The sequence below is a fragment of the Bufo bufo genome, chromosome 1 (assembly GCF_905171765.1).
Source record: "Bufo bufo chromosome 1, aBufBuf1.1, whole genome shotgun sequence".
NCBI lineage: Eukaryota > Metazoa > Chordata > Amphibia > Anura > Bufonidae > Bufo > Bufo bufo.
The window spans coordinates 649581834-649608986 of record NC_053389.1 but is presented as its reverse complement, the minus strand read 5'-3'; the positions used below and the strand labels follow the sequence as shown (position 1 = coordinate 649608986).

Below are 27153 nucleotides of genomic sequence, written 5' to 3'. Positions count from 1 at the left end.
TCTAACATCTATTCCCCTTCTTCCTGGTTCTCTTTCAGATAGCAAAGCTATGGATGAAAAGGTTTTAAATCACATCTTTCCTAAGGGATCATGTCTTGTTGATGTTTGTTTGTGACTTGACCTTTTCGGTTCCTTCATTTTACTTGTGGAATTTTGCATGTGCCCCTTCTGGTTACCCATTCTTTTGCTGCCTTATAATAACACCAAATGTGTTGAATTGTTAACCAGGATACTCCCGATGCTCACCACTTCTGATAGCTTAAAAGCCTGTTCCTAGGTTCATCATCAATATCCCTATGATTAGACCAAGATAAAGCCATTTCAAGAATGTTGCATTTTGGCATTGACACCTCCTTGTTTCTTGTGTCCTACGTGCGGTGTATGTGCTCTCTGTATTCCATCATGGATTGAGACATGTAGCAAAGCTCGTTAGAATATTTCGATTTTTTTTTTATCATTTATGGCGGGCTGGAGCTGACTCTGCTTAACATATTTCATGTTTGGTGTTCTGTGTATAGTGAGCTTTAAATAAGTAAACCTAAACAAGGCCATTTATTCAGTGGAGAACATTACCTTTTTATTTTCTTCTCCATAAAAGGCACGGATAGTTGGCGGCAGCTCTTTGGATGCCTCAAAACTTTACGAAATACAGACTGGCGGGTAAGTACAGCTGTATTTTTCATAAAATTGTATATCTGTGATAAAAACTCTCAAAATGTTTTTAGGATATATCAAAAATATGTAAATATAATATAAATATGCTGCTGGTATCACCGATATAAGGAATGTAGAGGTTTTTAAACCTGGCTGGAGATCCACTTTGGCGAAGCTTTCACTCATGTTGTTTCTGACAACTTTATTCATTTATTTACTGTTTACATTTTCTGTTCAGTTTTTTTTTTTTTAAATGTTGTTTGTCAAGAAATTGTCTTATTGTAGCTGATTATATAAACAATTGTAATATAAATTTCTAAAATACTTCCCAAATCAATTCCTCACAACATTCAAGATCTCTGCTGCCAGTCATTCGATAACAACCTCCATTCTTTAGTTTTCTAGAGATCTTAGTAATCTTAGAAAGTATTCCTTATAGAAAAAAAATACTTTGAAGATTTTTCTGAAGTGAATGATACAGAGGCTGTGTTCATGATGTGTTACGTATATGTATTACATACCACTGCAACATGCAGCAGTTGTATAGTACCTTTGTTCAATTTGTTTTCTTCCATGATGCATATTGTCTTCACAGAGACTTTCTTAAAGTATGCAGGCTGCACTTAACGGGAGTCTGTCAGCAGTTTTCACCATGCAAAACCACTGACAGCAGTATGTAGGGTCCATAGAGAGCAGTACAAATTTACCTTTTGTGGATCTTTTATTATAAGGAGTAGTGTGAATATAATGTTTTTTCCTGTAGGTAGTGGGAATGTTGAAGGATTTATCCAGACAGGATAGGGTAAAACACAGGTCCTACACAGGATCTCAAACTTCTAGTGTCTGAATATGCCGCGCATCAAGCCATGCACCCGGAACCGTATTAGCTTGAGCAATAAATCCAGCTTCTGTTTGGATCCCACAGTGGTTGGGTTTAAGTATGAAGGCCTTGTGGTGAGTGCTTTATTCCTGCTACACACTGCCCCAACTGCTGGTGTATCAGGGGAGGGCTGGCAGCCTTAGTCCTGGGGGGAAAATCCAGTCAAGTGGCCCATTGCACCACCAAATCAGCTCACCATCCACGCCCACCTTTTCCTTGTTTTATAACGGATATTGATGTTATGAAGCAAGACAAATACCGTATACAAATGTACTACTAACCACTCCATCCACCCCTCCCTCTCCCTTCTCCATCCCTCCCCTTCTCCAACCACCCAGCACCCTTACTCACATAAAACAAGTAATATATATAATATAGCTTACAGTGAATGACTGTAAATACTTACAGTTTTGAAGACTCCAGCAGGCTCAGGATCAGTGCTCAGGGCAGCTGGACTCAGGGCTGGAAGTGGTCACCGCTCTGCAGTTCAGGAAGGAGACCGGGGCTCACCCTAGTGTGGCAGTGCCTCCGTGTGACGTCACAGCGTGTGGCGTACACAAGGGGTAGGGGAGATCCGGAGAAGGAGCAAGCAAGTACCGTATTTTTCGCCCTATAAGACGCACCTAGGTTTTAGAGAGGGACAATAAGAAAAATATATTTTTCATTATACCTCGGGTCAGACCACCAATCAGACCCCCAATGTTAATCAGACCTCAGCTATCAGCCCCAATAAGATCCCCAATGTTAATAAAACCCCAATAAGACCTCATATCAGACGCCCAATCAGACCTCAGCTCAGACCCCAATATGAATGACCCCCAATCAGACCTTAGATAAGAGCCCAATGTCTCTCATCATCCCCCAGCAGCCTCTCCATCAGCCCCCAGTGCCTCTTATCTTCCCCCAGTGCCTCTCATCAGCCACCAGCAGCCTCTCATCAGCCACCAGCAGCCTCTCATCAGCCCCCAGTGCCTCTCATCAGCCCCCATCAACCTCTCCATCATCAGCCCCCAGTGCCCCCACCAACCCCCAGTGTCCATCAGCCTAAGTATAAAATAAAATAAACACTTTTCCTGCTCCTGGAGTGGATTCTGCGCTCCTCCGCTCCTCTCTCCTCCAAAGCGATCTGACTGCATCTGCTGTCGGCTGTGCAAGGCTGCGCACAGCGTGACATCACAGAGAGCCCTACGCCTGTGCGCAGCCCTGCACAGACAGCCGAGGACCGGTGCACTGGTGACGACACAAATCGCCTCAATTACCTCACCAATCCTGTCATCTGTGTATAGTGAGGTCAGGCAGCTCTGCGCGTTAGTCGGCGGGTGCTCGGTCTTGCGGATGTAATCCCGAAGTCTGCACAACGAAGAAAAACCGGCACTCCAATTTTATTTGCTCAAAAGGATTTATTGGTCACTCGTGTGATGCGCGTTTCGACACTCACAGGTGTCTTTTTCAAACAGAAAGTGAGCAGCAGTATATGTGAAAGCACAAACAAACAAACTTAAATAGCCCGCCCATGGTCATGTGATGATGACATCACATTGCCTATGGTCATGTGATGATGACATCACGGTGCCGGGGAGACATGTCAACAACAGTATAAGTAGACATCTCTTGTTTAATCTTCACAGAGATGACGTTCTGAAGGATAAGTTTCAATTGCACTGCAAAGAGAACAATGTTGCAAAAAAGAAACATAACAGATCATCGGGGGATTCTGGAGTTCTGAAACGGTGGGGTAAGATGTTATTAATGTGATCCATCATGTACAAACATTGGAATGTAGTTAAGTCCTCTTACCCCACCGTTTCAGAACTCCAGAATCCCCCGATGATCTGTTATAAAAGGGCAAGAAACATAAGAGACATGATAATTAGGGCCGACATAGGCAGCAATAAAACAAATATCAGACAAAGGACACTTGCCACTGTCAAAAAGGGCACGTTCCCATGTCTCAATTGTATCCATTGCTCAAGTGTCATTAAAGGGGCATACATTTCACCCCCCCCACACAAAATACTGCCACCAGCTGTACACTGTTATGGGGGATATCTGTGCATGACACATATATCGCATAAGATGCCATATGTGTGTCATCTACAGATACCCCCGTAACAGTGTAATCCGCAGATCCCCCATAACAGTGCCATCCACATATCCCCTATAACAGTGCCATCCACAGATCCCCCATAAGTGCCACCCACAGATCCCCCTCATAACAATGCCATCCACAGATCCCCCTCATAACAATGCCATCCACAGATCCCCTCTTAACAATGCCATCCACAGATCCCCCTCATGACAATGCCATCCACTGATTCCCCCATAACAGTGCCATCCACTGATCCCCCTCATAACAGTGCCATCCACTGATCCCCCCATAACAGTGCCATCCACAGATTCCCCATAACAGTGTGTCCTCCACAGATCCATAACAGCGCATCATCCACAGATCCCCATAATAGTGTCATCCACAGACCGCCATTAGTTCAAAATCCTCCAAAAGCACACCTTTTGGTTCAAAATATTTTTTCCTATTTTCCTCCTCAAAAACCTAGCTGCATCTTTTGGGAAGGTGCGTCTTATAGAGTGAAAAATACGGTAGTACTTGTACAAAAAGTAAACTGTCATCTTAAATCGAGTCTGTCATCTATTAGTTCCAAAATACTGACCTTATGGCTAATAGAGCTTAAAGGAAATAAATAAACAGCAAATGACCTATTATTTAAACACATGTTTACAATATTTTTGACAATGTTCTGTATTAAAAAAAAAAATCTTGCAGTTTTTTTACTTTGAGCACTGACTCTCATGATAAACTGACACTTCCTGTTCTGTCAAAATCACTTCTCAGCTGTAATTTTATTTTCACCCCATGTAGTATAACAATAAACGGTAACACCAATATTATAAACAATTAGAAAGATAGCATAAAATTGACCATTAACCCCTTAAAGACTGGGCCTATTTACATTTTTTATATTCCCTCCCCACATTCCAATAGCCATAACTTTTTTATTTTACCATTCACATAGCCATATGAGGGCTTATTTTTTACAGGACAAGATGCCAACAGAAAAAAAATTCTTCATGGGGTAAAATTTAAATAAAACCACAATTCCGCCAAGATAGTTTGGGGTTTTTACATCACAGCATTCACTGTGTCTTAAAAATGACAGGATATCCTTATTCTGTGGCTCAAAATGATTGCGGCGATACAAAACTTGTATAGTTTCTATTTTTTTAAATTTAAAAAAAAAGAATAACCTTTGAAAATTTTATTTGCATCACCATATTCAGACAGCGATAACTTTTTAATGTTGCAGTCTACAGAACTGTATGAGGGCTTGATTATTTAGCGTAACAAACTGTAGTTTTTATTGCTACCATTTTGTGGTATGTACGACTTTTTAAAGGGTTTCTGTCACCCCACAAAACTCTTTTTTTTTTTTTTTGGATCGTTAGATTCCTCATAGCGCGATATAGGAGAATATAATAGTCTTACTTACTTTCATGCGGCCGATTCTTTATAAAACGAAGTTTTATAATATGTAAATGAGGGCTCTACCAGCAAGTAGGGCGTCTACTTGCTGGTAGCCGCAGCAGAAATCCGCCCCCTCGCCGTGTTGATTGACAGGGCCAGCCGTGATCTCCTCCTCCGGCCGGCCCTGTCAGTAATTCAAAAATCGCGCGCCTCTGGTCATTCGGCGCAGGTGCTCTGAGATGAGGAGGCTCGTCTCCTCAGCACTCCCTCAGTGCGCCTGCGCCGATGACATCACCGAAAGAGAAGACGTCATCGGCGCAGGCGCACTGAGGGAGTTCTGAGGAGACGAGCCTCCTCATCTCAGAGCGCCTGCGCAGATTCAACACGGGCGAGCAATTTTTGAAATGCCGACAGGGCTGGCCGGAGGAGGAGATCCCGGCTGGCCCTGTCAATCAACAAGAGGAGGGGGCGGATTTCTGCAGCAGCTACCAGCAAGTAGACGCCCTACTTGCTGGTAGAGCCCTCATTCACATATTATAAAACTTCGTTTTATAAAGAATCGGCAGCATGAAAGTAAGTAAGACTATTATATTCTCCTATATCGCGCTATGAGGAATCTAACGATCCCAAAAAAAAAAAATGAGTTTTGTGGGGTGACAGAAACCCTTTAATCATTGTTATTCCATTTTTTGGTGGGGGACAAGATGACAAAAAAATGCCAAATTATGTGTTTTTTTTTTAATTTTCTGTTATGGCCTTCTCAACCACAGGGAATTTTTTTATTTTTTAATAGTTCAGACATTTTCAGACGCAGCAATGCCTAATATGTTTATTTTTTTATAGTTTATATATTTTTATATGTAAAATTGGGAAAAGGGGGGTGTTTTAAACTTTTAATATTTTGGTGCTTTTTAACCTTTTTATTTTTATTTAATAACTATTAAATGGGATCTTTTGATCCCATGTCCTATTTACCCTAATAGAGATCTAATACGATGAAAATGTTGTGACTAGGGGTACTGTGAAGTCTGGACATTTGTGGACATTTTCCCCTGTTTCCCCTATGCAAAGTTTAAACTTCTTATTCTATTTCTCTTGAAAGGGTTAACTTGCACTCTTGAATACTGTGCAACTACATTTTATATGTATGTTGTGATATGTATCTTGTTCATTTGCACTGTATTTGCGAGGCTCTGTGGAAAGGGTTAATGAATACTGAGAGACTTTTGGGACTTTTAATGAGAAGCTGGTTATGTCTGGAAACTTGTTTTTGTCTGGAAAAAACTGCTGTGCCATTGCTATTGAAGCTCTAATGAATGTCTATGAGAGACCAAAAGTGTTACAATGTATCTGTTTGTGCTGAGCTTCTCCAGCCTTCCCACTAGGAGGTTCCAGTCTAGCTAGAAACTGTATATAAAGATTATAGTCAGGGCCTCTAGACTTATGCCAGTCTGCATGAGTAACCCGAAGAAGACACTGAGCTGCAGACAATGGGTCACTAGCCTTGTGACCAAGGAGCAACCTGGACTACTGAGCTACAGACCGTGGACCTTCAGGATTTGGCCAGGGTACCAGCCTTCTAAGAGAGATGTACTGCTAGCTCAGCCCTTTTTCTCAGCAGCAAACCCTTCTTTTGCCAAGGAGGAGACTGGAGAGCCAGCCTTATGCCTCGCCTGTATTATTTTTGCACCTGAATCCCTGCAGTAAAGAAGCACCCTGGTTACTGTAGACCCTGACTTTCTGGACCTTTTTCCCTCTGGGATGCACTAAGCCTTACCATTCCTTCCGGAAAGCAGCAACAAGTGGTGACACCTCAACAGTGTCCAGGGGACCCAGTGTAGCGTTGGGGCCAACCCAATCCGAGACACTGCAAATAGGATTATTTCACTATCCCTGCTGAGCTATGCCTCGTGCAGAGTTCAGTAGGCAGATTACCATGGTAAGCTTGAAAGGCTTTAGCAGCTTTGCAGTTGCCTTGGTAACCAATCGGGGTCACGTAAATTCACTACAGTGGCTTAGATTGGCAGGCAGAGGGAGCCGCATCCTTCTGTCTAACTCCACAGATGCAGCTATCAGCGTCGAATACAGCATCTGGGATCGTCATTCCCCATCATTGTGGCTGGTTGCCTGCTGTATGAAACAGCCAGCACCTGCAGTGTATTGGACAGACTCAACACAGCAGCTTGCTCCATACAATTGCGGATGCATAATGCTGTACATGTACGGCATTTTGTATTAAGGGGTTAAAAAGGTGACGGTCACAGCTTTTCCATAGAAATAAATGTCACCTCCAGACACCTGGTTCCTATGTCCATGTGGTTGCTGAAGGACATATCTCTGAACTGCTGTTAAAAGACTAGAAGCAGCTCACACAAGAGCTGTGCAACATCTGAAATAAAATAAAAAATCTACCATCGGAAAAAAAAAAATATATATATATTTTTTAATTAGTGAAACAAATGTAGTTTTACACCTTTAATGAATACAGTGAATTCACAGTTAGAAGTTTGAAGTAGTCATGAGATGAGTGCCCCTCTGCCCACCAGTGAATGATGGCCACCATGTATCTGCATGTAAAACCCTGACAGTCAATACTAGTGAGAATGGCCGGCTGGGAGAGTGCTCCCCCCATAACTATGGACTATGTTCTAAAGGTTTCTCTTGTGGCAATATGTTATGTTTCAACAGTATGTCCTGTGCAGGAAATTATGACTTCTGTATCAGAAAACTAAGCTCCAACAACTATAAATATATATAAAAAAATTAATCAGCACTGAGTTTTGAGAAAGTAAGGCCTATTGCACACGACCGTATGACTTTTTCAGTATTTTGAGGTCTGCAAAAAACGGATCCGCAAAAAAAAATGAATGACGTCCGTGTGCATTCCGTATTTTGCGAAACGGAACAGCTGGCCCCTGATAGAACAGTACTATCCTTGTCCGTTATGCAGACAATAATAGGACATGTTCTATCTTTGAACGGAACAGAAAAACAGAAATACGGAAATGGAAGGTGGAATGAATGGTTCCGTATACGGAATGCAAAAATAGGAACGTAAACGGGAAAAAAAAACACGTTTGTGTGTAAGAGGCCTAACAGTTTATCCTTAACCCTTTGGCATTGAGGCCTATTTTAATTTTAGCATTTTTGATTTTTCCTCCCGCACATCCCAATAACTATTACTTTATTTTTACATTCACATAGCTATATGAGGGCTTATTTTTTGTGGGAGAAGATGCATTTTTAAATGCCACCATTTAATTTACCATATCTCGTATTGGAAAACAGGAAACACATTTTCTTTATGGTAAAAAAAAGAAAAAAAAAAGAAAAGGTTTTGACATCACAGCGTTTACTGTGCACTAAAATGACCTGACGTCCATATTCTGCGGCTCAATACGAATGCAGCGATACCAAAATTGTTTATTTTTTTTACTTTTAAAAAACTATACTGCAACTGTACTTCATAATGTGAAAAGTGGTGAAAGGGGACCTGTCAGGAGTATCATGCTGCATGAACCACGGTACCATGGAATACCAAGAGGCAATCTGCTCACAAACAACTATGTTTTATTCTGAAATGCCACAGCAGAGGAAAAAACATAGGGGGTAATTTATTAAGCTGAAATACGCCTAAGTTAGGCATTTTTCTGGGCAGATTGCGGCGCAAAGAACTTGCGACTTCTCCCCGCTCACGCCAGGTCTAAAAAAGTGGGCGTAGAATGGCGGGGAAGGGGATGGGCCGGCAGGCCCATCTCATTTACCATTTTCTATGCCTATTTTAGGCATAGAAAATGGTCTAAATGTAAGCTGTCTTACACTTAGAAGTAGCAGAGGATCTGCCAAAGTTATGTAGAGTCCGGCGCCTCTTCATAACTTAAGCGGTTCCACCTCTAGTGCAGGGCTTTATTAAGACCAGAGTCTAAATGCCTAAAATGTGCCCTATAGTCTTAAAACAAGTGAGGAATTGAAAGAAAAGTCATGAGGTTGATTCCACACCAGCCTATCACTCCCCGCCTTGACTGCTTACTGACAGGTGTCTCCCTATTGGCACAGACTTTTCAATCTAGCTGAGCTTAAAAAATACTTGTTGAATTTACGGTATGTATAAGTAGGTAAGCATCTTGTGTGCAGTGCATGAATGCAAGAGTAGAAAAAACTTCTGAAAGAACAAGGTTCTCTTTAGCTGGGACAGCTACTTTTAGCAGGTTCCAATATAATTTTTTAAAAGCTAGGCACACCTTTTCATTGGTAAAAAATGCTCGAGGTTGCAGTTTTCATTCCTTCATTATTTTTCAGAGATTTACAGCCTACTCTTAGCTTCAGATTTTTCTCCTGCGAATATTTATTTTTCAGTAATACATACTAGAAGTGAGGTCTTTCAATGCAGGACACTGCTGCCTTCACTAGCTCTCATGCATCATTATAGCTTCATTCCTGGACTTACAGCTTCTAGCACACAAGAAGTGGAAGACTGTTTAGAGAAGGCATGCTCAACCTGCGGCCCTCCAGCTGTTGTAAAACTACAACTCCCACAATGCCCTGCTGAAGGCTGATAGCTGTAGGCTGTTCGGGCATGCTGGAAGTTGTAGTTTTGCAACAGCTGGAGGGCCGCAGGTTGAGCATGACTGGTTTAGAGAGTTGCTTCAGTTTCTATTTAAAAAGCAAATGGAAAAAAAATATATATATAAGATCTACAGTGTCCATAGTCTTTGCGTTGCCATGTTTCAACTTTATTTTGTTCTATCATTTATACCGAAGAAACATTTCTGCTAACCTCCCTAATGATAGCAAATATTGTCACTTGGGTTCAGTTAGCCTCTGATCCAGTACAAAGAAAGCACAGATGAATTTCATTACAGTAAGTTGGAGTTAGGTACACATCCATTTCAAAACGTTGACATCCTATCTGTCACTGATTCATCAGAAACAGAAGTCTAGACAAAGATATAAACAGGGGGACCTGTTTTTCGACAGTTACATTTCTAGATATTATTTGAGATATGAAAATTGTTGAATTAGGTTTTTCCAGGCCACTGTGTTTCACTTTCATTGTACATAACTGAAGTGAACTTTTGAAATTTTTTCTTGAGAAGATTTCATTCTTAAATGATTATTTCAATCTTTTTGCCCAAAAATCTAAGATAAATCTAAAATTGAGTCCTGTGATAAAAATACGTATTTTTAGTTTTAGGATTTACACAAGTAAACAGACATATGGCATCTATAAAAGCTGCTTTTGTGCATCCAGGTTTGTTGTTGCTATGCTAACACTATCACATAAGCTAATAGACTGTTGGTCTTAGTCTCGATGAGAAAATCAAAATGATTTCACTGGCAATATCTTTTGCAAAACAAAAAGGCAAAAAAAAATCTTTTTAAGCTTTCAGAAGTTTTTTCTACTCTTGCATTCATGCACTGCACACAAGATGCTTAGTTTATTGTGTCCTGAGCCAGCAGCTGGCATAACCACCTTGGGCATTAAAAAGCAAATCAAATAAGAGCCATGAGTCAAAGTGCTTCAAATAGAAAACGTTCCCAGAATAAGGCACATGGGTAATAAATGTAATAACCCAATCATGTTACAATGTCCTGTAAACGATAGCTGGAAAAAAAATCTACTTCTGGCTTTCACCCTCTAGTTTGGTGAAGAGTTGCACCTGTCAGCAGGGCTTGCGTGTGCCTGCCTCTTTGCCAAAGACATAGCAGCAGCAAGCAGGAAAAGAGATGGGAGACGGCACGTTCCTTCCCTTTATACAGCTGATCGGCAGGGGTGTCGGGTGTCTGACCCTGATTATCTGATATTGATTACCTATCCTGAGGATAGGTCATCAATATTAAAAGCCTGGAGAACCCCTTTAATTTGTAACAAATCAAATTCCTTGGCAAACTTTGACGAAGCTGCCAAATCAAATTTTTCAAAACTGCGCTAATCTACAGTATAATAAAAATAATAAGTAATACATGTCCATAAGCCATGTGAACTCATTACAAGCATTTGCTATAAACTGTAAAATGATGACAATTACAATTACAGTGATCTGTCAAAGTATCGTCAGCCTAAAAAAAATATATATATATATAATCACTGAAGCATTTTTTTTTCTCAGACACCAGTAAAAGTCCCCTATTTTCACATACTGACCAGGAATTTCTGGATGGTTGACAACCGTACTTCCCAGCTCAGGGAGACTTTCAGCAGCCAAACTGATGCCTCCAGTTACAAAACTGGCCTCATGGGAAACTAAGGGATTTGTTTTGTCATCAGTTTCCCTCTAGAGAGTGGGGGCCAGATTTATGTGAAATAGTGTTCCAACTTAATAATAACCTCTTATAAAATAAAACCCCCATGTTTGGAGTTGATTAGAGAAGTAAAGAAAGTGCTCTGAACCTGTCACTCTTTAAATGGTTTTCAAGATAGACTATTTACATAGATAACCTTGTAAGAAGTTACATTCAGGACAAGGCTGCAGAGAGTGAACTCTCTTATTTGCCTCCTTCTGAACCCAATTATTGTCAATAGCAAACAGAGAGTAAAAATATGACATGTTGAGAGCATGCTCTGTGACCCGCACAGTGGTCACTGTGCATGGAGGGAAGGGGTTGAGCTGTGACCATCTTCTATTGCATAGCTGCAAACATATCCTGGGAAATTTAAGAAATCTAAAGGGGTTTTCTATGATTTAGATATTGATAGCCTATAGCAGTGATGGGTAGACTGTGGCTCTCCAGCTGTTGTAAAACTACAAATCCCATCATGCCCTGCTGCAGGCTGATAGCTGTAGGCAGACTGGACATACTGGGAGTTGTAGTTTTACAATGGCTGGAGAGCCGCAGTTTGCCCATCACTGGCCTATAGCAATGATTGACGCCACCCCTTTCCAGAGACTGTTGGTAACTATTCTATAGATATACAGTATATATATATATATATATATATATATATATATATATATATATATATAGCTATAGATATAGTTATAGTCCCGTTTTGAATCACAAAAATAGGTGAATGACTCATTAAAATAGGTATGTTTCAGTCAACACGACCTTCATCAGCAAATGAGTCTGAAAGAACATACAAATACAGCCCATTAAGTTTGTAGTCGATATCACAAAACATATGTGTTCCATTGTATCATCCCCACTGGGCATGCAGATACTGCCTAATGGGGCGGTATGTCCTTTAGGTACTTTTTGCAAACTCCAGACAGGCTTTCATGTGTCTTTTACTAAGCAAAGACTTCTTTCTGGCCACTGCCATAAAGCCCAGATTGGTGAAGTGCTGCAGTGATGGTTGACCTTCAGTTTCTCCCATCAACACACAGTATCTTTGGGGCTCAGCCAAAGTGACCATTGGGTTCTTGGTTACCTCTCTTACCAAGGCCCGTCTCCCCCAATTACTTAGTTTGCTTGCTTGGTGAGGCGGCCAGCTGTAGGAAGTGTCCTGGTTGTTCCAAACTTCTTCCATTTAAGAAATATGAAGGTCACTATGATCCTGGGAATTTTCTTTTTTTTATAAATCAGACATTTTTTATTAAACAAGTATTCAAGGTACAGAAAAAAAAGGGATGAGTATAGATAATCAAATTTGGCATTCAGAAAATTGTCAAGACTTTTTCCATAATTGACATCCATATTTCAATAGTGAAAGCAAAAGAAACTAAAATATACCCTTTCAGATGCAACACAATAAAATAAACTACCCCCCCACAGCCCACCTCCCAGCGATGAGACAGGTACTATAACACTTGTATAGGTAGCGTGTGTCAGCACGTTGAAAAAGATAGAACCGTCACCCTGGATAAGGTCTTAGCCCCTTCACTTTCCATGATAAACTTGTCTCTCAACTCTTCTGCCCCAGATCACCCACCATAGCTATCATCCCCAATCCCGGTCAATCATATATGCAAACTCAGAAACCACGTGCAGCTCCGAGGCCACTCATCCCATCACAGCCAAGGCAACCTTAAGCCAAACTATGCTGCTTTGATCCTATAAGATACCCACTTGTCCCAGATTTTTGTGAACTTGGCAAAGCACTGCCTTTTATTATATACTCCTTTATCCAGATGAAGAATCGCGTCCATTCAGTTCAAAAATTTAACCCTAGTAGGGGGTCGGGGTCTAAGCCAGTATTTAGCAATTAATTTCCTGGCCTGGAAGAGCAAACACTGCACCTCCAGGTGCGAATTGCAATTTGTAATGTCCAACGGTCCCAACACACATGTCCTCGGACCAGGTGGGACCAAAATGTGATAAGTATCTTTAATACAGGTTAGCATGCCAGTCCAGAAGTTCCAAAGCTCCATACACAACCCGAACATGTGCATCAGGGATGCCGGACTCTCCCCAGATCCTGGGCAGGAAGCATCATTGCTAACCCCGATCTGCATAGAGATCCCAGCAAGGTAATCTGCTATAATTGTGGGGCCCACCACTAACTTAAACTGATATAGAGTTTTATAATACGCGTGGAATACCGCCAGAATATCAGAGTCTGCCGTGACCAAAGATCCATCAGCTCTCTGGATGGACAGTATTTTTGATGGACTATCTTGTGCCCAAACAATTCTTGCCAGCAGCCTGCCAGAACTCTCCCCAGCTTCAAAATATTTTTGCTTGAGAAGAAAGCCTCTATTATCAGCGGTATGGAGTAAATGTTTCTTTAGGTCTGTCTGTGCTGTCACCAATGACGTCTCATGCTCACGTGAGGGGTGTTCAACAAATATCTTTTCCATCCCCATAAATACTGTAGAACCTGGAGCTGTTTTAAAGTGTCTCTGGACCTCATTTTGTGTTGACTAATCCGCTGGATGTATAGTCCACAGATAAATGCCTTACAGGCATCCCACACCACTCCCATAGGTGCCAACCCTTCTTTGTTAGTAAAAAAAAATCCTGCAATACCCTCCCCACCATCCACCAGCTGCAACCAAAAAGGGTTGATCCTCCATGTACCAGCACAAAAAGGTCTCCTTTCACCCAATTTAAGAACTACATGAATAGGGGAGTGGTCAGATAGACCTTTCGGCAGGTAGGTAGCATCCACTACCAAAGACAACATATCCGGGGACCCTATAGCTAGGTCACTCCTAGAGAGAGAGTGGTGAGAGCTGGAGAAATAGGAGAATCGGCGTATGTTCGGATTTCTCACTCACCAGATATCGTGCAAATCCAGCTCTCGTAGAACTGTGGCAAAGTAAGTGTCTCTATCTGCCCCCAACGCCCCCATCCTGCCCAACCTTGTGGACAGGCAAATATTGAAATCACCAATAATTAGAATGGGACACAAAGGGAGCTCCTCAACATAGGCCATTATTTCTTTCAGAACTTTACCACTATAGGGGGAGGAATATATACCGCAACAAGGATAAAGGAAAAGTGGTAACAGGTACAATACAGGCACACATACTGTATCTACCCATAGGATCTATACGAGACGAGTGACATGTAAATGGCAGAGATTTGTGTATAAGAACATTCACCCCCCTAGAATGCATGGAGAATGTCGAGTCATATGAGAGGCCCACACAGTAGTGTTGGGAACCAAATGCATCTCTGACAGGCATATCACTGCAGGATGACAATGCTGCAGCGCAAGAAACACCACAGCACGTTTTGCTGCCTCTCCCAGTCCCCTAACATTGCATCCTACAATTCTAAGTTTGTCAGCCATATTCTGCATGGTGATAACACATGCCAGGATAAATATCTCGAGAATGGTGCTCTGGCCATCGCTCCATCCAAAATCAGATTATCAGTGTACCCGTCTCACCGCTAAACCCACCCAATCCCCAAACCCATATAAACAGTTTAAACATAAAGACATTTTCCAGAAAAATGTTCCATAAAGAATGTAACAAAAAATATATATATATGGGGCAAAAAACTTTCCTGTAGCCGGGCACCAGCATAGTAAAAAAAACTTTAAAAAACATATTTTGAATAAACATTAAGCAAGGTTGCTTCTCTAACCTGCCTCCTAGGCAGTACAGTCTGCAGTGTGCAACATATAAAAACAAATTATGTACTATATAAAATGTTTCCTCTCAACCGAGTGGCCTAAAACAGATGTATACACTCTAGTAAAAGTATACAACCTCTCGTGAACCAATATTAGTATTATTACAGTTCTATCAGAGGTCTAAGAGGTCTAATTCTAAAGAGTTAAACCACAGTAACAAGTTAAAAAATATATATTGCACTTATTGGACGCGCCTTGCAAACCGAGCGGGATCCACAAAAGTCCCACGTAATCATAGGAGATGTATTCAGCCTGTGCTCGCCGAAGCTTTGAGGGAGCATTCGTTGGTTTCCAACCACTAAGCCCCATCCAACGGTGTTTCAAATATGCAACTTCTCCCTGCGCTACCACCCACAGCTTAGCAGGGTACCACATAGAATAGAGAATCTGTAAGTCCCGTAGGTGACGTTTCACATCTTGGAATTTCACTCTTCTGCGCTGGCCCTCAGCAGAAAAATCCAGAAAGATATATATTTTATTTCATTAGGAGATCAGGATGATCCCTGGCCTTCTTGAGGATAGTATCTCTGTCCCTGAAGTGCAGCAGCTTCAGAATGGCACCCTATGTGCTCTATCAATGGCAAACATGCGAGACAATGAGTCCTTGCCGAATTTAAGGGTCAGCAAATCTTCAAAAAAACACCACTGGGTCAGATCCCTCAGCTCTTTCAGGGATCCCAATCAGCCTAAGATTATTTCTGCATGACCTATTTTCTAGGTCGTCAGTTTTGGACATTAATAAAAACACATTATGTATAATTCTGCCGAGATCCCTCTAAACTGGGGGTAGCTGATTCTTAATAGTGCTCACTCTATCATCCACCTCTTGGATCCTCTCATTCGCCTGCCTGAGGTCTTGCCTGATGAGGGAGACATTTTCCTGTAGACTGCCCATATGTGTATTAAGAATATGTAATGAGCTGCTGCAGTGTTGCACAGCAGTAAAGATATCTTTAATGGTGGGCTCATCTCCAGTAGTAACAGAGTGCTCCAACTCCATAAGTTTGACTGGTACTTCACTGGATGGGCCATTTTACTGTATAAACTTTCCCCCTGCTGATTTGTAAGGCCGCCATTTTGGGGGCAATGTGAACCTTTTCAGAGCCTCCAGAAGGGTTTGGCATGGGCTCCCCTAAGAGGGGTACAGGGGTGTCAACCACTAGTGTTTGAGGGGGCACAGAGTTGGAGCTGGCGTATTTACCCAGGCGGATGGCGACCTCCACGGGCCGCACCTCCGTTTTGCCGCTATATTGTTTTGGGGTTGCCAGAGGCCCGACGTCTCTCTGCTCCCTCTCCTTCTTCCCGGTGCGAGTCATTCCGGCACAGGAGGGAACCGCACAGCTCGGGGAAGCTGCCCATGGTCTGTAGAAGCGGTAAGTAGCTCTGCAGACGGAGGATGTTGGAGGATTAAAAGAAAGGCAGGACAGGAGCCTCTCAGTGCTGCGTCCTCTCACATGCCCGACCAGGCCACGTCCCCGAATCTTGGGAATTTTCAGTGCTATTTTTCGTAGCCTTCTCCAGATCTGTGTCTCCACACAATCCTGTGTATGAGCTCTACAGGCAGTTCCTTCCTCTTCATGGCTTGGTTTTTCTCTTATGAGCATTGTCATCTGAGAGACCTTATATAGACAGAGGTTTGTCGTTTTAAATTGTGTCCACAGTTGGACTCTAATCAAGGTGTACAAACATCTCAAAGATGATCAAAAAAAATGGGAGGCCCCAGAGCTAACTTTCAAGTGCGATAGCAAAGGGAATACTTATATACAGTTGCAAGAAAAAGTATGTGAACCCTTTGGAATGATATGGATTTCTGCACAAATTGGTCATAAACTGTGATCTGATCTTCATCTAAGTCCCAACAATAGACAATCACAGTCTGCTTAAACTAATAACACACACAGAATTAAATGTTACCATGTTTTTATTGAACACACCATGTAAACATTCACAGTGCAGGTGGAAAAAGTATGTGAACCCTTGGATTTAATAACTGGTTGAACCTTCTTTGGCAGCAATAACTTCAACCAAACGTTTCCTGTAGTTGCAGATCAGATGTGCACAACGGTCAGGAGTACTTCTTGACCATTCCTCTTTACAGAACTGTTTCAGTTCAGCAATATTCTTGGGATGTCTGGTGTGAATCGCTTTCTTGAGGTCATGCCAATCGGGTTGAGGTCAGGACTATGACTGGGCCACTCCAGAAGGCGTATTTTCTTGTGTTTAAGCCATTCTGTTGTTGATTTACTTCTATGCTTTGGGTCGTTGTCCTGTTGCAACTCCCATCTTCTGTTGAGCTTCAGCTGGTGGACAGATGGCCTTAAGTTCTCCTGCAAAATGTCCCACTTGGGAATTCATTTTTTCTTAGATGATAGCAATCCGTCCAGGCCCTTACGCAGCAAAGCAGCCCCAAACCATGATGCCCCTACCACCATACTTCACAGTTTGGATGAGGTTTTGATGTTGGTGTGCTGTGCCTCTTTTTCTCCACACATAGTGTTGTGTGTTTCTTCCAAACAACTCAACTTTGGTTTCATCTGTCCACAGAATATTTTGCCAGTACTGCTGTGGAACATCCAGGTGCTCTTGCGCAAACTGTAAACGTGCAGCAATGTTTTTTTTGGACAGCAGTGGCTTCCTCTGCGGTATCCTCCCATGAAATCCATTCTTGTTTAGTGTTTTATGTATCGTAGATTCGCTAACAGGGATGTTAGCATATGCCAGAGACTTTTGTAAGTCTTTAGCTGACACTCTAGGATTCTTCTACACCACATTTAGCAGTCTGCGCTGTGCTCTTGCAGTCATCTTTACAGGACGTCCACTCCTAGGTAGAGAAGCAGCAGTGCTGAACTTTCTCCATTTATAGACAATTTGTCTTATCGTTGACTGATGAACAGCAAGGCTTTTGGAGATACTTTTATAACCCTTTCCAGCTCTACAGTGTAACTTTGGCCTTCCCGCTCACCGCCTCATATGCGACGTGCCCACCAGGTGGAACTCCACCTTGCACATGCTGGAGAGACTGTGCGAGCAGCAGCAGGCCATAGTGGAGTTTCAGCTGCAGCACGCACGGGTGAGTCGCACTGCGGAACAGCACCACTTCACCACCAATGACTGGGCCTCCATGCGAGACCTGTGTGCCCTGTTGCGCTGTTTCGAGTACTCCACCAACATGGCCAGTGGCGATGACGCCATTATCAGCGTTGCAATCCCACTTCTACGTCTCATTGAGAAAACACTTAGGGTGATGATGGAAGAGGATGTGGCCCAGGACGAGAAGGAGGAAGAGGGGTCATCTCAGGGGTCTTCAGGCCAGTCTTTTAGAAGTGGCTCAGAAAGAGGATTTTTGCAACAGCAGAGGCCAGGTACAAACTTGGCCAGCCGGGGCCCACTACTGGAGGACGAGGAGGATGAGGAGGATGGGGATGAAGCATGTTCACAGCGGAATGGTATCCAACGCAGCTCGGGCCCCTCACTGGTGCGTGGCTGGGAGGATATGGAGGACGCAGACGATACGCCTCCCACAGAGGACAGCTTGTCCTTACCTCTGGGCAACCTGGCACACATGAGCGACTACATGCTGCAGTGCCTGCGCAACGACTGCAGAGTTGCCCACATTTTAACGTGTGCTGACTACTGGGTGGCCTCCATGCTGGATTCCCGTTACAAAGACAATGTGCCGTCCTTAATTCCCTCACTGGAGAGTGATCGGAAGATGCGCGACTACAGGCGCACGCTGGTAGACGCGCTCCTGAGAGCATTCCCAACTGATGTCGGGGGACAAGTGGAAGCACAAGGCGAAGGCAGGGGAGGAGGAAGAGGTCTCCAACGCAGCTGTGTCAGCGCCAGCACCTCAGAAGGCAGAGTTAGCATGGCCCACATGTGGAAAAGCTTTGTCACCTCGCCGCAACAGCCGGCCCCAACTGCTGATATGGAGTGTGTTAGCAGGAGGCAGCATTTGAACAACATGGTGGAACAGTACCTGTGCACATGACTACACATACTGACTGATGGTTCTGACCCATTCAACTTCTGGGTCTCCAAATTGTCCACATGGCCAGAGATTGCCCTGTATGCCTTGGAGGTGCTGGCCTGCCCTGCAGCCAGTGTACTCTCTGAACGTGTATTTAGCACAGCAGGAGGCGTCATTACAGACAGACGCAGCCGCCTGTCCACAGCCAACGTGGACAAGCTCACGTTCATTAAAATGAACCAGGCTTGGATCCCACAAGACTTGTCTGTACCTTGTGCAGAATAGACCTTTATACCACCATCAAACATACATTCTTGTACTCAAGTCAAGTGCAATGATTCTTTGTTTTCTTTTTTTTTTATTTGTCCCAATATTTTGGGGGCTACCTACCCCAATAAAAAAAAAAAAAAAAACATTGTTGGCTACCTGTTCCTCCTCCATTGCTGCCTCCACCTACAACACCACATTCACCGCCTCCTCAACCTCCGACTCCATATCCACCTCCTTCTCTGAGTTGCAGGTTAATAATTTCTAATTTGTAGTTATTTTATTTAATTTTAAGTTATTTCCCTATCCACATTTGTTTGCAGAGCAGTTGCCATGCTCTTAAGCACATTTTACTGCCTTTTACATCCCTCTAGCCTTTTCAAAGACTGTTACGGCATACAAGGGAATGCTCCAGACTCCGAACGGAACCTCACGAATAGCTGCTAGCAAATAAGAAACGCAACCAAGCAGCTTACACTCCTAGCAATCAGTCTCTAACAGCATACAGTGAATCCCCCCAAGAACAAGACGAGGCTCTGTGTTGAGGGTCAAGCAGTGGTCAGCCAGAGCTGTGTGTTTATTGTTCTTATATAACATTGGTACACATTAGTACAACCCACAGGGTTTTGTAAAAACAACCAATAAACACGTACAATACAGTAAAACACTCCCACACAAAATCCTCCCCTCTGCCTGTGATACAATTACACAATCACAGAAATATAGTGGCAATTCTGGGGGAGCTGCTCAACCCCTAACACTGTAGCGTGTTTTTCATTAGGGGAGCAGCCCCACCGCATGTGGACCACAGCAAACGACTATCCCCAGCAAAAAAATGCATACGGTGGAGGATGTTGGCGCGGTCCACATGCACCACAAAGGCATCCTACACAAAACAGAGCATTGTGCGGATGAAAATATAATCATATAAATCACAGAAAAAATGCACCAAACAGATATGCCACTGACTATACTGGCTAGTCATAAATGCAGATATTAAAAGCTGAGACTTTTGCCAATATATTCCTGTCAGGAAAATATCGGAGCCGATCATGCACCACGTCGCGGTCACTCAGCATGGCAAGGGGTCCTACCACTAAGCTACCTATGGTGTGAACAAGGTCTGAAGGTGATGCAATCCAGCTCACAGCCAAGCTTCCACACAACCGCATAGCAGGTTACCTTACACAATAGGTTGATGTAATTATCACAGGCAGGAGAATACACAATGTCTTCTGTCCTGGAGACAATCGAGGAGTAATTCAATTATCTCTCAGGACAAAAGGAAATCGCCAATACACACATGGAGACAATAGGACAGACATCACTATTCAAATATACAATGTCACAACCATTACAGTAAACACAGACATTTAACATCCCAAAATGGCACGAATTAGACCAGGGGATCAAAAGTTAGTAAAAGTCCTTTGTGAACAAAGGAAGCATGGCTTTTCTGCCTAAAACCAGTTTTTACAGAGTTAGACTGTGTGAGATAATTGGCTTAACTGGGTGTGGTAAGCCAACTAGGTACAGAAAATACCTCTATTCACAACAGCAAAACTACACAAAAATACATAACTCCTATCAAACTAAACAGAACTCCCACATTCAACTTATCCCCAGATGGCTTGGATCTGAGCGCTCAATATATCCGAACAGCGCTCAGATGCCACAAACACAGTCAAATCGCCATGGGGTTTAAGTTTAGCATTAGCTGATGAGAGGGCACATAATCCTGGGGCAAGAGGCTGGCAACCAGACTTCTGCACCACCCAGTGGCGAGGTTGGTTTCGCCACATTTCTCCCCTTTTCCAAACAGACTAACAGGGTATCTGACCTTCTGCCGGTCAGTGCCCTTATTAGTCCAGCATCCCACCCACAAAATAGAAACATCAGTACAGCCCACCCACAATAAATGGTTACTACACCTGAGCAAGGGATAAACTTGTCCATGTCCATGTGCCTCACTACGGCTGTGTGGGGGACTGGTAGACTGCCTTGGTGGGTTGCTGAGTGGGCAGAGACCAGCGGTACTTTGCCCTGGTGCCAGCGCTACCACGGAAGAAGCCTGGTTGTAGCCTGGTTATTGGAGGGGGAGACTGACTGTCTCCCCTTTAGATAAACCACCATGCTGCTGTGGGGGGAGACCGACTGTCTCCCCTTTGGCTAAACAGCACTGTTGCTGGGGGACAGGACCGACTGTCCCTACCCCCTGTGCTGTGAGTGCAGAGACCACGGTCCCATCTGCACGGTTGTGGGGCTTACTGTCTCCCCCTGGTACGTTAAGCTGCCCTTGGGGAATGGAGACTGGGCTCCCAATTCCCAACAAATCCTTCTGTTGCTGTGGGATGGAGACTGGGCTCCCAATTCCCAACAACTCAATCTGCTGCTGGGGGACAGGACCGACTGTCTCTGCCCCCTGTAACTCAGCCTGCCACTGGGGAATGGAGACTGGGCTCCCAATTCCCAATATATCACATTGCCGCTGGGGAGAGGGGGTAGCAAGCTCCTCTCCCATACATACTTCCAGACTCTGGGGAGGGAGACCGACTGTCTCCGCTCCCAAAACAGTGTCCTGTTGCTGGGGAATGGAGACTGGGCTCTCTATTCCCTGTAGGACACTCTGTCGCTGGGGGACAGGACCGACTGTCTCTGCCCCCTGTAACTCAGCCTGCCGCTGGGGAATGGAGACTGTGCTCCCAATTCCCTGCAGGACTGGTGGAGAGACCTCGGTCCCATCTCCACCGGCCACCTGGGGTTCTTCCCAGTAAACCTCCACAATATCCTCCCAGCTGAAGGGCTCTGGACCTGGGTATGACACTCTGCTCTCTCGCTGAGCCTTCCCAATGGAGTGGAAGAGATCTCGGTAGTCCTGCTCCAGTTCCCACTCCAGGGTTGCTAGGTGAGCCAGGTCTTTCTCTACCTCATGGGGGTCATCCCAATCCTGCCTCCCTCTCATAGAAAATGTCCTGAAGTCTGGACTGTGCAGGGCTCCCGAAGTCAGACTCTGCAAAGGACTCCCATAACAAGCCAGGACCATCAAACTCCTCTCCCTCTGGCTTGTTATGCTCAGTTTTCCAGGGTATATACTGTGCCATATACCACCAGAGTGCCTGGTAGGCATCCTCCAGCCATAGCTCCTGCCATACCCGGTGCTCTAGTTCCTTCACCCATTCCTCCAGGGGCTGCTCTCCCAGGAAGGGCATCCGCAGGGCCACTTGCTTCTGCAATCGCTGCTCTTCACTGGGGAGACTCTCGCCTCGCTGGTATTGCACATTATCCAGGGCCTGGTACCAGATGCTTTTCCTTAATGCATCCTGGCCATCCAGCTATTCCTTATCGTATGCCACTGCTGGTTCCATCCTGCTGCTGTCAGGGTCGCTGTACTGGGACATGCGTTGCCCTCAAATTGTAATTCCAGGGAATGATGTTACTTTGTAGCTGTCCTTCTGGGCTGTGAGAACGATCCCGCCGCTTGCAACCAATGTAAAGGATCTCCTGACACCCCTACTGCGTACCTCCGTTGATGGATGCTCCTAGTGCTTCTCGAGGACTCCAAGCACTCCACTCAACACTGATACCACCACAGGAACCAGGAACAGGAACAGCTCTTACAAGAGCTAGGAGTAATAGCCAGGGGAGTATACACGTATAGCAATCCCCACACACATGAGACGAGGCTCTATGTTGAATGTAAAACAGAAACTCTTTAATGGGTTATTTTTCAGCCTTTTATGCAGGTTTCCTAGCAAGAGACACTCCCCCTGGGACCCTTGTAAAAGACTGTGACAGTTTATATTTTAGCCAATCACATGCATTTAGAGTATTGAAACCTTCCCAGCAATTATACACAAAACTCCCTTCCCTCTGTCTGTAACGCAATCAACAAAATACAATGAGCATAGTCTTTGACACAATCAACAAAATACAATGGGCATTGTCTTTGACGCAATCAACAAAATACAATTACCAAAACACATTGGGCTCTGCCTGTGATACAATTACCAAACATAATGGGCTAACTTAATCACTCACAGACAGAAAACACACATTTTTCCCAAAACACAGAAAACACCTCAAAACCCCACATATCCCCATAATGTATACATCCACGGATAGCTCTGATCTGGTTGAACAACATATCCAAAAATCACCCAGATCCGAGCAGGGGATCCTGAATTCCATGGAATTCACATTTGGCCGACCGCAAGCATGGCTTTCCGGCCCAAAACAGTTCCACAGATTTAAGCTGTGCGATCGGTCTGTCTTCTCCTTCAAAGTTAGTATATGGGCCATAATCCTGAGGCAAGAGGCTGGCAAACAGGCCCCTCCAAAACCCAGTGGCAAGGTTATTTTCGCCACAAGGACTATTTTAGAGCCATTTTAATAAAAAAAAAAATGTAATTTTTAGTGCCCTAAATTGAAAAAAATCGTATTTTCAATTGTCGGGTGACATTTTACCATTTTTGGCGTATACAAACCCCTGCTGTGCCTGGGTGACAGGAGCCTAAATCTCTCAAAATCCTCTGTTGTATTGTTGGGTGACATGAACCCTCTTTTGCCGTGAATGAACCTCTGCTCTGCATTGCTGACAGGGGCCTAAATCTCTCAAAATCCTCTGTTGTATTGCTGGGTGACATGAACCCCCTTTTGCCGTGAATGAACCCCTGCTCTGCATTGCTGACAGGGGCCTAAATCTCTCAAAATCCTCTGTTGTATTGCTGGGTGACATGAACCCCCTTTTGCCGTGAATGAACCCCTGCTCTGCATTGCTGACAGGGGCCTAAATCTTTCAAAATCATCTGTTCTATTGCTGGGTGACATGAACCCCCTTTTGCCATGAATGAACCCCTGCTCTGCATTGCTGACAGGGGCCTAAATCTCTCAAAATCCTCTGTTCTATTGCTGGGTGACATGAACCCCCTTTTGCCGTGAATGAACCCCAGCTCTGCATTTCTGACAGGGAACTAAATTTTGTGAAAACATCTGTTACTGATCAGAAGATGCGCGACTACAAGCGCACACTCCTGATGGCATTCCCACCTGACAGCTGGGGCACAGTGGAAGCACAAGGCGAAGGCAGAGGAGGAGGTCGCCAACGCAGCTGGGGCACAGCCAGCACCTGAGAAGGCAGGGTTAGCATGGCCCAAATGTGGAAAGGCTTTGTCAGCGTTGGAGGTGCTGACCTGCCCTGCAGCCAGTGTGTAGTGTGAACGTGTGTTTAGCACGTCAGAGAGCATTATCACAGGCCGCAGCCAATGTGGACAAGCTTACGTTTATTAAAATGAACCAGGCATGGATCTCACAGGACTTGTCCGTACCTTGTGCAGAATTGACATTTATACCAGCCTCAACCATCCATTCTTGTACTCAAGTGCACTTATTCTTTGTTTTATTTTGTTATATGTCCCAATTTAAAAATAAAAAACAACACAAATCAGTGTTGGCTACCTATTCCTCCTTCACCGCCGCTTCCACCTACACCGCCACGTCAACCTACACCGCCACATCCACCCATCCACTGTCTCCTCAACCTCCTACTCCTAGATCCAGATTGTTATTTAAAAATTTTCTGTATTTTATGTTTATTTTAAGTCAGTTCCCTATCCACATTTGTTTGCAGAACAGTTGTCATGCTCTTAAGCACATTTTGATGCCTTTTGCAGCCCTCTAGCCCTTTCCAGGACTATTTTAGAGCCATTTTAGTGCCCAAAAGTTCGGGTCCCCATTGACTTCAATGGGGTTCGGGGTGAAGTTCGGGTCCCGAACCCGAACTTTTTTTTCAAGTTCGGCCGAACCTGCCGAACCCGAACATCCAGGTGTCCGGTCAACTCTAGTTACCAGCCTCCAGCCCCTCCTCCCTCCCTGCTGATACATTGCAGTCCGCGCTATGCAGCATAGCGGCCAGTGATGTATTAGTGTCAGCGCACTATTCGCTATATAAGACGCACTGACGGTTTCCCCCCACTTTTGGGGGGAAAAAGTGCGTCTTATAAAATGAAAAGTATGGTATGTATGTATATATATATATATATATATATATATACATACACTGCGTGCAGAATTATTAGGCAAATGAGTATTTTGACCACATCATCCTCTTTATGCATGTTGTCTTACTCCAAGCTGTATAGGCTCGAAAGCCTACTACCAATTAAGCATATTAGGTGATGTGCATCTCTGTAATGAGAAGGGGTGTGGTCTAATGACATCAACACCCTATATTAGGTGTGCATAATTATTAGGCAACTTCCTTTCCTTTGGCAAAATGGGTCAAAAGAAGGACTTGACAGGCTCAGAAAAGTCAAAAATAGTGAGATATCTTGCAGAGGGATGCAGCACTCTTAAAATTGCAAAGCTTCTGAAGCGTGATCATCGAACAATCAAGCGTTTCATTCAAAATAGTCAACAGGGTCGCAAGAAGCGTGTGGAAAAACCAAGGCGCAAAATAACTGCCCATGAACTGAGAAAAGTCAAGCGTGCAGCTGCCAAGATGCCACTTGCCACCAGTTTGGCCATATTTCAGAGCTGCAACATCACTGGAGTGCCCAAAAGCACAAGGTGTGCAATACTCAGAGACATGGCCAAGGTAAGAAAGGCTGAAAGACGACCACCACTGAACAAGACACACAAGCTGAAACGTCAAGACTGGGCCAAGAAATATCTCAAGACAGATTTTTCTAAGGTTTTATGGACTGATGAAATGAGAGTGAGTCTTGATGGGCCAGATGGATGGGCCCGTGGCTGGATTGGTAAAGGGCAGAGAGCTCCAGTCCGACTCAGACGCCAGCAAGGTGGAGGTGGAGTACTGGTTTGGGCTGGTATCATCAAAGATGAGCTTGTGGGGCCTTTTCGGGTTGAGGATGGAGTCAAGCTCAACTCCCAGTCCTACTGCCAGTTTCTGGAAGACACCCTCTTCAAGCAGTGGTACAGGAAGAAGTCTGCATCCTTCAAGAAAAACATGATTTTCATGCAGGACAATGCTCCATCACACGCGTCCAAGTACTCCACAGCGTGGCTGGCAAGAAAGGGTATAAAAGAAGAAAATCTAATGACATGGCCTCCTTGTTCACCTGATCTGAACCCCATTGAGAACCTGTGGTCCATCATCAAATGTGAGATTTACAAGGAGGGAAAACAGTACACCTCTCTGAACAGTGTCTGGGAGGCTGTGGTTGCTGCTGCACGCAATGTTGATGGTGAACAGATCAAAACACTGACAGAATCCATGGATGGCAGGCTTTTGAGTGTCCTTGCAAAGAAAGGTGGCTATATTGGTCACTGATTTGTTTTTGTTTTGTTTTTGAATGTCAGAAATGTATATTTGTGAATGTTGAGATGTTATATTGGTTTCACTGGTAAAAATAAATAATTGAAATGGGTATATATTTGTTTTTTGTTAAGTTGCCTAATAATTATGCACAGTAATAGTCACCTGCACACACAGATATCCCCCTAAAATAGCTAAAACTAAAAACAAACTAAAAACTACTTCCAAAAATATTCAGCTTTGATATTAATGAGTTTTATGAGTTCATTGAGAACATTGTTGTTGTTCAATAATAAAATTAATCCTCAAAAATACAACTTGCCTAATAATTCTGCACTCCCTGTATATATATACATACAGTCGATATAAAAAGTCTACACACCACTGTTAAAATGTCAGGTTTCTGTGCTTTAAAAAAATTTGATAATTCCAAAAGATATGTTTGGCGCAAAAACACTGCACATCACCAAAAGAACACCATACCCACAGTGAAGCATGGTGGTGGCAGCATCATGCTTTGGGGCTGTTTTTCTTCATCTGGAACTGGGTCCTTAGTTAAGGTAGAGGGAATTATGAACAGTTCCAAATACCAGTCAATATT

General features: G+C 43.8%; 1 protein-coding gene across 3 annotated transcripts in view; it reads left to right on the top strand.

The window, feature by feature from the left end:
* UNC13C (unc-13 homolog C) overlaps positions 1-27153 on the top strand; it is a 793844-nt gene that overhangs the window by 121688 nt on the left and 645003 nt on the right. For 2 of the 3 annotated variants that reach the window (XM_040413931.1, XM_040413930.1), the window contains exons 2-3: positions 39-61; positions 599-660. In XM_040413931.1, the coding sequence (XP_040269865.1) occupies positions 39-61; positions 599-660 (85 nt within the window). Of the gene's footprint in view, positions 1-38; positions 62-598; positions 661-18846; positions 18861-27153 lie in introns of all 3 variants that reach the window. The other variant, XM_040413932.1, reaches the window with a different exon arrangement.